Source organism: Macadamia integrifolia, chromosome 5 (assembly GCF_013358625.1).
Source record: "Macadamia integrifolia cultivar HAES 741 chromosome 5, SCU_Mint_v3, whole genome shotgun sequence".
NCBI lineage: Eukaryota > Viridiplantae > Streptophyta > Magnoliopsida > Proteales > Proteaceae > Macadamia > Macadamia integrifolia.
Window position 1 is genome coordinate 16,032,561 of NC_056561.1, and position 10,635 is coordinate 16,043,195.

General features: G+C 37.7%; 1 protein-coding gene across 1 annotated transcript in view; it reads left to right on the forward strand.

Annotated features, from left to right (window-relative positions):
- The window catches only part of LOC122080234 (mediator of RNA polymerase II transcription subunit 25), a 73,896-nt gene that overhangs the window by 21,506 nt on the left and 41,755 nt on the right, over window positions 1-10,635 (forward strand). Inside the window, exon 3 of the mRNA XM_042647173.1 lies at window positions 9,558-9,621. Coding sequence (XP_042503107.1) covers window positions 9,558-9,621 — 64 coding nt within the window. The remainder of the gene's footprint in view (window positions 1-9,557; window positions 9,622-10,635) is intronic.

Here is a 10,635-nt window from a genome sequence, read left to right on the forward strand (position 1 = left end):
TGGGATGTCCAAAAGTTTTTTTTTTTCCTTGGATCCATGTAGCTGACCCCATTCAGTTGGGATAAGGCTGAGTTGTGTTGTGATTTTCTTCCAAAACCCTGACTAAATCAATTTTTGGGACTCCCTCCTCAGAACTAGCTGATTTTTTGAGATCATCATCACCATTAGATGGGAGATCGACTGGACTTGGGTCTCCATCTGCTAAGTCTTTATATCAAATCTCCCATCTTTTTTGATAATTAGGGCTTTCTCCAAAAACCTTGATTTTCCTATCTCAACAGTTCTTCATCAGAATCAGATATAATTTGGAGGAGTGCCTCACTACCCTTACTGGGAAATTCGATCCAAGTATTGACACTTTTTGACGGCTGGTTTTGAAGATCTGGTATTTTTCTCTCATTGTCGATTTTTACTAAGTTCAATCATGCCTGAAGTAACTGCTGTGACCTTTGAATTTGATGGACAAAGTCGCAATGACTACATGCCTTTTGGAACTAGCACTATGAAATTGGAGGGAACTAATTACCTCTCTTGGTTTAGATCTACTTATCTTACCATTGCTAGTAGAGGTCTCACTGGACACTTTACAGGGAAATTGAAGAAACCCTCTGTTGAGGGTACCCCTCAGGATAAATGGGTCACTAATGACTCTTTGGTAATGCTTACTTAATTGGTTCTATTCATCAATCTATTTCTAGAGGATTTTTGCTATTAGATACTGCTTCTCAGATTTGGGCTGTTGCAAAGAAAACCTATAGGCAACTAGGGAATGATGCTTATATATTTGATTTTCGCAAGAAGATTCGTACACTACCCAGTAGGAACTCTCTGTATCCAGATATTATACTAAGCTTCGGACCTTGTGGTATGAATTGGATCACTTTACAGATTATCATCCTCCTACTGTTGATGACTGTACTGTTTACACCAAACATGTGGATAAAATTAGGGTGTATGATTTCTTGGCTGGTTTGAATGACGAATATGATTAGATTCGTGTTCAGTGCTTAGCAAATCTCTCTTCCCTACTTTGGAATAGTCCTTTGCCTAATTTTATACGGGGGAATGTCGTAAGTTGTAACTCTATGCTACATACTCCCACTACTGAAAAATCAGCCCTACAGACTGGATCCACTATTACCTCTAAGGGAGCAAATCGAACTAGCGGTACCACCAATGAGATTGTTAAATGTGAACACTGCCACAAGCCATACCATATCAAGGCAAACTATTGGACTAAAGCCTATCAGGTTGAGACTGTGGACACTCCGCCTGCAACTGATATAGGACTTTACAGGAGGAACTCTAGGCTTTTAGATGTATGCTCAAGGCTTCCAATTCCTCAAATCCTGCCAATTCAGTTCCCTCAGGTACCAATTTTGCTCACTTAGATATTTCATTTGGTGGTCATTGTGCATCAGTCGTCTACACTCCCTGGATCATTGACTCCAGTGCCACTAATCACATGACTGGTTCCTCCAGTTTATTTCACCAGCATTCAACCACCTCAGGCATAGATAAAGTTAGGGTAACAGATGGCACCCTATCATTTGTTTCCGGAAAGGGTTCTATTGAGTGTTCTTCTATACCTGTCTTCGGTTTTACATATCCCTAATTTTACTACTAATTTGTCATCCATTAGTAGTCTTACTATGGACCTAAATTGTAAAGTAACCTTTTTTCCTTCCCATTGCATTTTTCAGGATATGGTAACGGGGAAGACGATTGGATGTGGTACGGTGTAGGGTGGTCTTTATTTGCTTGATGATGACTGTCTCCCTGCAGCTGTAGCATCAACTACTACTCATCAACTACACTTTGCTTCTTCTGAATTGAATCAATGGTACTGTCGTTTGGGACACCCACTAATTGGGACCTTATCTCTATTTTTGCATTTAGTTCCATCATGTACTAGGGATGGCTTCTTTTGTGAAGCCTGTACTTTGGCTAAACAGGCTCGTTCTAGTTATTTACCTCTAAATAAAAGAAGCTCTTCTATTTTTCATTTGGTTCACTCTGATGTATGGGGGTCCATCTCATTAGACATCTATTTTTGGGAAAAGGTGGTTCGTGTCCTTTATTGAGTGTCACTCTAGAACTACTGGGGTTTACATGATGCAACACAAAAGTGAAGTGTTTGGTTATTTTCAGTGGTTCCATAAAATGATTTCTACTCAGTTCAATGCAACTTTGACAATTTTGCGTACTGATAATGGAAAAGAGTACATGGAGGGTCAGTTTCAAAAATACCTAGATGGTCATGGGATTTTTCATCAGACAAGTTGTGTTGACATTCCTGCTCAGAATGGGGTGGCTGAACGCAAGAATAGGCACTTGTTGGATATTAACGCTAGACAGGTTCCATCTCAATATTGGAGTGATGCTGTCCTCACAACAGCTTACCTAATCAATCACATGCCAACTTGTGTTCTCAATTCTCGAACTCCTGTTGAGGTTCTTCAAAGGACTACATCCTTCCTGGTTCCTCCAAGGACTTTTGCGTGTGCCTGCTATGCTAGGGATCATTATTTACAAGGAAAATTAGAACCTCAAAGTGCTAAGTGCATCTTTCTGGGTTTACTCTCCTACATAGAAATGATACAAGTGTTACCATCCTCTTACCCGGTGTACCATGGTAACAATGGATGTTTCGTTTCATGAATTTGTTGGTTATCACTTATTGTCATCTCTTCAGGGGGAGTCTGGTATTACTAGTGAAGAAATGACTCTGAAGCTGCTTGCTCCACCAGTATTCCCGGCATCTTCACCTCAGGATCCTCATGCTCCACAAAACAGTGAGGGGACAGTGCCTATTGTTCTAACTTAGAGGGAGATGACTCCTGTTCAAAGAACCATTGGTGAATTCCAGAGACAAATTGATGAATCCACTTTTGAAGTTTATCGTAGGGGACATACAAAAAACAAGCAACTTCTGACCTTCAACACTACTACAACACCTTTACACATCCCTTCACCAGCCCTGGATCCAGAGCCCATTGAGCCTCATACCTCAGGTATAATTTCTCCTTCTGACCAACCTATTGCCCTCAGAAAAGCCACTATGGCCTGTACTCAACACCCTATATTTCATGTTATTTCATATGATTCCCTTTCTCCTTCCTATTGTGCTTTTGTGTCTTCTCTTTCATCTACTTGTGTCCCTAAGAATTGGCATGAAGCTCTTGTGGAAAAAAAATAGAAGGCTGTAATGGAGGAAGAAATGGATGCCTTAAAAAATAATGCTACATGGGAAGTTACTCTTCCACCTAAGCAGAGACCTGTTGGCTGTAAGTGGGTGTTTGTGATAAAACAGAAGATTGATGGTTTTGTTGAAAGATACAAGGCAAGGCTTGTGGCTAAAGGGTTCAACCAGACATATGGAATTAACTACCAGGAGACGGTTGCACCATTTCAAAGTTGACATTTGTGCGAGTGTTACTCTCATGTGCTGTGAACCTGGGATGAGAATTCCAACAACTTGATGTAAAGAATGCTTTCTTCTATGGAGAGCTTGATGAGGAAGTTTATTTGGATTTTCGGCCAGGTTTCTCTAGTATAAAACTCCAAGCAAGGTCTGTAAGTTGAAGCGTGCTCTCTATGGTTTGACGTAGTCACCTAGAGTGTGGTTTGGAAGATTTCACAAGGCTATGACATCGGTGGGTTATAAGTAGAGTAATGCTGACCACACATTTTCATAAAGAGGTCTGGTGAAAAAGTTACTATGCTCATTGTCTATGTGGATGACATCTGGTAACAGGAAATAATGATACTGAGATCGATCATCTCAAGGGTTTTCTGGGCAAAGAAATTGAGATAAAGGATCTTGGAAAGTTAATGTAAATTCTTGGGATTGAAGTTGCCAGGTCTTCAAAAAGCATATTTCTCTCTCAAAGGAAGTACATCCTTGATTTGCTGTTTAAGATAGGTATGTTGGGTTGTCATCCTTTTGATACTCCAATTGAAGCTAGTACCCGGCTCAAGGAAAAGGAGGGTGAGCCAGTTGACAAAGGCCGTACCAACGGTTTGTAGGAAAACTGATATCTCTCTTATACACGACCTGATATTGCTGTGGCTATGAGTTTGGTTAGTCAGTTTATGCATGATTCCATTCCTCTTATATGAAAACAGTTATGCGTATCTTGCGATCTTGAAGTAAGCTCCAGGGAAAGGGATCCTCTTATCTCTTCATGATAATCTCCGAGTTGGAGTTTATACAGATGTTGATTGGGCTGGTTCACCTGACAGAAAGTCCATCTTTGGTTATTTTACCTTTGTAGGAGAGAATCTTGTCACTTGCAACCAGAAACAGAATGTGGTGGCTAGATCTAGTGCTGAAGCGAAATTTTGTGCCATGGCAGAGGGGATTTGCGAGTTATTATGGTTGCGTACACTTTTAGATGATATTGATGTACTTGTTTGTCTTTCTATGATGCTTTACTGTGATAACAAGGCTGCTATCAGTATTGCTCATAATCCAGTATAGGATGACTGAACCAAACACGTGGAGATTGACAAACACTTTATCAAAGAGAAGTTGGATGCTGGTTTGATTTGTGTTTCTTTTGTGAAGTCTAGTGATCAACTAGTTGATGTGTTCATTAAAGGGCTGGTTGGAAATTGTTTCATCCTAGTTTAGTCAAGTTGGGCATATGTGTCATCTATGCACCAATTTGAGGGGGAGTGTTAGAATATGTGATGGGGGAAGCCTTAGGGAAGAAGGGAAGAACTAGAATAGAAGGGGAAGGAAGGGATCACATAATCAGATATTGCACAAATCCAATAAGGGAGGGATAAATCGCATAAAGAACGCATAAAGAAAGGGGGAAGGGGAATCACACACAACCCTAAGGCTCTCAAACATTAACTCAATTCATCATTCTTCAAATATGTGTAATTAGATTATATTAGTTCCTCTATATAAAGAAGGCAAACTAGCAGTCATAACCTAACTAGGAGTTAGACTCCAAGTAGGATTAGACCTTACATAATAGGAGTTGGATTCCAAATAGGACTAGACTAGAACTCCAACATGGAGTAGGTAACTAACTAGTCATTCACTAATATGGAAACCTAAACTGACTAAAAACTGAAATAACAAAGGAGATAGACTCAAAACAGGACTCTAATTAAGCTAATAACTTAAATCCCGTTTTCCTACTTTCTACCCATATTTTAAGCTTATTAAAGTGGCCCATTACAAAGAAAACCATGGGATTAAAGGCCCAACACATACATAACCCAGCCCAATGCCTATTTGCAATAAAATAAGCCCATTAAGTAACTTGTCTACATCAATAGGAGTAAGTGATGCTGCAGGGGCACATTGGGGCTTTCCCCCCTCCACTGACCCTATTTAGAGTGGGGCGGTTAGAGGGGGTATTCTTGTAATTTACTTTATGTTTTCTGTTTTGTACTCCTATTATGACCATCATGATTCTATATTATAAATAGAGTACTTGTGTGCCAGTTAAAGACACACAAGCATTCTCCCTATTCATACTGTTAACATGCACTTGTTAATGGTAGAAATCATATTGAATAATAGAGAGAAGAATCAACAGTAATAATAAGAGAACCAGTAGCTTGTTGAGAAGATTAATCAATCGAATCAAACACAAGTTCTGTCAGTTTGATCAAGCACAAGAAAGTCTTCACATATGAAGAGGAGCAACAACAACAACAATATTTTTAATCAAATTCGTGTAGAATAATTGGCCCCCATACAAACTTATATAGAAAACTCAAAAATAGACTTAGACACTAAAAAGGAAAAGCCTAACCCAATTCTTAACTAATTGAGAAACCTAATTTGACTAGGAAACTAAATAACAAAGAAAATAAACTCAAAACATGATTTGACTTATAGAATCCTAATACATTCAAACTAAAACACTTAATAACAAGTAAAATATAGAAATAAAGACTCTTACTTAACTAATCTTGTACGCCTAGCCCATACCCATATTATAAGCCTATTTAAGTGGCCCATTACAAAGAAAACCCGTTGAACTTAAGGTCCAACACATATATAATCCATCCTAAAGCTTATTTCTAATTAGATAAGCCCAATTAGATATTTAATTTGCATCACCCTCTTTTAAGATTTATAAGGTTTGAACCCCTATCCTCTCACGAACCAAGGTTCAAAATGTCGGGTTTCAACCTTAGGGGAGACCGAAATTTCAATCAAAATGTGGGAAATTTCGAGGAAACTAAAGAAAATTTCTTGGTTTGGTTGAAAATTTGGTTGCAACCCCCAAAATATGTTTTTTTTGCATATCCTAGTTTAGACATTCTAACTTATTCACATAATTAGTTTCATGGGAAAAACACCTAAAGTCATACTTCTGGTGTTGACCAAAGTTTGCTAATGTATGTTAAGTCGTTGACTGAAACTATACTACATAAGTACATGCATATGTTTTTAACTAATAATGTGAAATACATGATTAAAAGTAAAAAAAAAAAAAAACCCAGACACCGTGTGCGTAGATCGTATCATTCTAACCAACAATCTAACATATAAAAAATTTACATCATTCTACTATATTTCCAAGTATATTCTATAGAAAAAAATGATTTTTGTGGAAGATGGGATTTACCTTTTGGTCCAAGCTTAGAATGAAGATTTGATGGAGTAAGGGAAAAATCTTGAGTATCTTCCCAAGTTTGCCACTTCACAAAGAAGAAATAGAGGGTCAAAATTTCGAAATAATAAGGCTTAGTTTCCCCTTTAAAAATGCTTTTATGAAGGCTAATTCAACCCAAAGCGTCGAAACCATTGGTCTAGTCGAAATTCCCACATTTCGGTCGAAATGTGAGAATTTCGGTCGATTCTAGTCGAAACCAGTGATTTTTGAAAGTTACATAGTATTTGGTATTGAAATCCTGGGATGCCATCGAAATGTGGGAAATTTCGCAGGTATCGGTCGAAACCTTGAACCATGTCACGAACTCAAGTCACAACCACTAGGCTAACACTTGAATTATTTATTGTGTCCACAAATCAAATAGAAATACAGAACTAAAGCACTCTTTATTTTATTTATTTGTTTATTTTTTAGATGAAAAAAATATATTAACAAAAGAGGAGAGAAGCGACCCAGAGGGAAGAGGGAGAAGGAAGGGGATACAGGGCCAGTAGGTAGGGGGACTGGGGAGAGGGAACTATCAGCCGGAGCATCTGTTGGAGTGGGGGTCACAATGATGGAGGGCAATCCACAGTAAACAACAATGAGCCTGTTCCTAGGGGAATCCTTTACAGGGTGGAGGGGGGAGGGAAGCTAGCTTGGAAGTAACATAAAAAAAGATGGATTTCCAAATCATATCTAAGGATCTAGAGTTGGGAGACCATCTTCTAAATAACTTATTCACCTATATGCCATACAATAGTTGATTGCCTCTAGAATTGAATTCTACATATCAAATTATTGAAGAAAGAATCAAAAGAATTTACGAAAATACCACGACAGTGCAAAATTGCGCAAATACCCCTAGGTTAAAAACATACTCTCAAGTTTCTAATTTCTGGTGCATTACAGTTTGAGTCAACGAAGTGGAGGAGGAACGATCATGCTATCTTCTTGAGCTTATTGCTAGGGAAATATTTAGTGGGAAGAAACTTCATGGCTTTGTTGTCATGCTTAAAAGAGTAAGTATTCGCATATCTATAGGACGACAATGTTGCACCTTCTTGTCAATCAACCACAGTCGACCAAGAAGAATATGACACACCTTCAGAGGGAGGAAGTCGCATTATATTGTGCCTACAAATCCACCAATAGTGAGCAAACACTTGTCAGTGGTCTTGAGATTAGTTTTGTTCACCAATGCAATCTTGTAAGGATTTGGATATGGCTTTGCCTGCAATCCCAGGTTATAGTTGTCACGGCACCAAGGCGAACCAAGGCGAACCAAGGCGTTTGAGGGCTGCTTAAGCACTTAAGTGACAAGGCGCCCAACTTAAGGCGAACAAGTGTTGTTTTTTATTTTCCCTCTTGCTAACATTATTTAGTATGCTACATATACTTTGTATCATATAAAATCAACATTAAGCCACATTAAGTCATAAAAAATCAACATTAAGTCACATTAAGTCATAAAAAATCAACAATTAGAGAAATACTCTTGTTTTATAATAAGTTTGACTAGTCAAATGATTTAATTTTTACATGAGATCTTTTATATTAGGTAAAAACCAGCTTTTCAACAAGTTTAAGATTTACTCAAATCAAAGTTGTAGTGACAAAGTTATGTTCCGACCAAACTTATTTTAGAGTGCGCGAATGCTGTTAAAATCATCTGAATGAAAATAATTTTATGGACATCAAAACAAAAGATTATTTTATCGGATTGTTTTTAGCTATGTTTTAACATAAGATTTATAAAATTTCAGAATTGAGAAAACTCCAGCATTTGAAAGTTGAAAATCGTCCTTATAACCAAAAATCCAATTTTTATTCTTGGATTGGGGGGTTGACTTTTTATCCTTTTGAAATTTCATTTTTAACCTATTTTTATTTGATTCAAATAGGGGATATTTGCTTATTTATGAATAATATTTTAAGTAAATGAAAATATTTAGCATAATTATGTCCAAAAATATAAGGCGACAATTGCCTAGGACACAGGCAAACTGCCTGGACGGCAATGACAACTATGATCCCAGCTTACGAATGTCTTTAGAGACGACATTAGTGCAACTGCCGATGACCATAGTACATAATTGATCTTTCACTTCACACAGGTTTGGAAAATATTGTTGCGGTGCCAATCTTCATCCTCGATGAACTTGTGAGTGGTCAAAACAGGAAAAAACATAGCAAGGGTGTATCTGCACATCATTGTCATTTCCGTTGACTTCCCTTGGCTCACGCTGTACCTCTAAATCAACTGTCTCAATACTGAGGTGCATTTATCAGTATATGCTACCAGGAGTTTGGACATTGAGGTGGAGAATATGGTCGGTTAGGCCATGAAGATGCCATGTCGGAATCATGTTGAGGTGGAGAATATGGTTAGCTAGGTCGGGAATATGCCATAGATGAATCAGTTGCATGTGGTCTGCTGAATGATTTTTCTCGTGGAGAAGACTGCTGCTGAATTGAACTGTCACCTCTAGAAAAAGTGTATGTAAATGTCCCTCGATTGTATGGCCGCTAGACTCTCTTTCACCTGATATGCCATCTGTACAACATATCAGGTAGAACCCAATGCTGAGGAAGGCTAGCCAAGATATTGTGGTTCATTCTCTATGGTAGATTCTTTTGGGGTATGGACATTTGGTTACAATTTACATGGTTTTGCAATTTTGGTTTGGCAAATGCTTGCAGTTGGCATTTGAATTTCCTTCTTGGATTGAGATGTTATTCCTTGATTGGATGCCTATGGATGTATACTATTTCTTAAATGAAAAGTTCCTTTGTGTTTTCAGTCACTATTTTCCCCAAATAAAGAATAAAATGATGAGTACTCTTTATTGACTAATGGCTTTCAAAAATCTCCTAAAACTATTGTAGTCCAATTTACTAATATTCTTCTTTTGCTCTGAACTGCAGAAGCTTTCTGGTGCAAATTTTGAGCTCGCTCTTGTTATGTTTAATGCTCATGGACCATTTAGTGGTATATACTTACTCAAGTCTTTGGACCTCTGCTTTAAATTTTCTTTCTTGTGTATTTAATGTCAGCTTCCTTTCCTTGTGTATACATACCAAAATTTGATGTTTCTGAAGTACCTTCCTTTCCCCCTTCTAGGTATTGAATTTTTCTTTGACATTGTCCCTTCAAGTATAGGCAGCTTCAGAATTACATCTCCCCCTCCCCCATGCTGTATAGTGTTTGTTAATGAGCCGAAATAAGTTTCCTTATTAATGTTACCATTAGTATTATTCGAGTTCTAGGTGAATTTAAAGGAAAATGACGTTCATCGGAGAAAACTTGGTGGCGATGATGAAGTTCGAGCTAACAATTAAGGCTAAGAAATTTAGTTTTAAAACTTGGAAAAAGACTATGGATGAGTAAGATTTCAAAATGTATAAATTTTCTGGAAATGAAGGTAAGAAGATAATAGAGAAAGCAGTGACTAAGAAATATGAGGATCTCTATAACGATTTGAGCACAAAGTGAGGGGAAAAAGATATCTATAGATTAGCTAAAATGAGGGAAAGGAAGAATATAGATTTCAACCATATTAGATGCATTAAAAGTGAAGATGATAAAGTATTAATAAGGGATGAGGATATTAAAGAGAGATGGAAAAACCATTTCTACAACTTACTAAATGAAAACATTCGAGGTAATCATAGTTGGGTCACCTAGGCATCTAGGTGCCTTGGGTGCCTACGCGGACACCTAGCGTCCAGGCTCCCTCCAACGCCTTGGGTTGCCTAGATGAGTAATAATGTTTTTTAAAATGTTGGAATAACCGTCAAGAAACTATAAATCTAAACGGAAAATTAAGTGTCTAAAGTAAAAGAGCTTTAAAGAAGATGAAAATAGGTAAAACTCTAGGTCCAAATGATATCCTACTAGAGGTGGGGAAGAGCTTAAGGAGTTAGTTGAATAACTTGGCTAACTAAGTTATTTAATATGATTATGAGCACAATACAAATGCTAGATGAATTGGGGGGGGGGGGG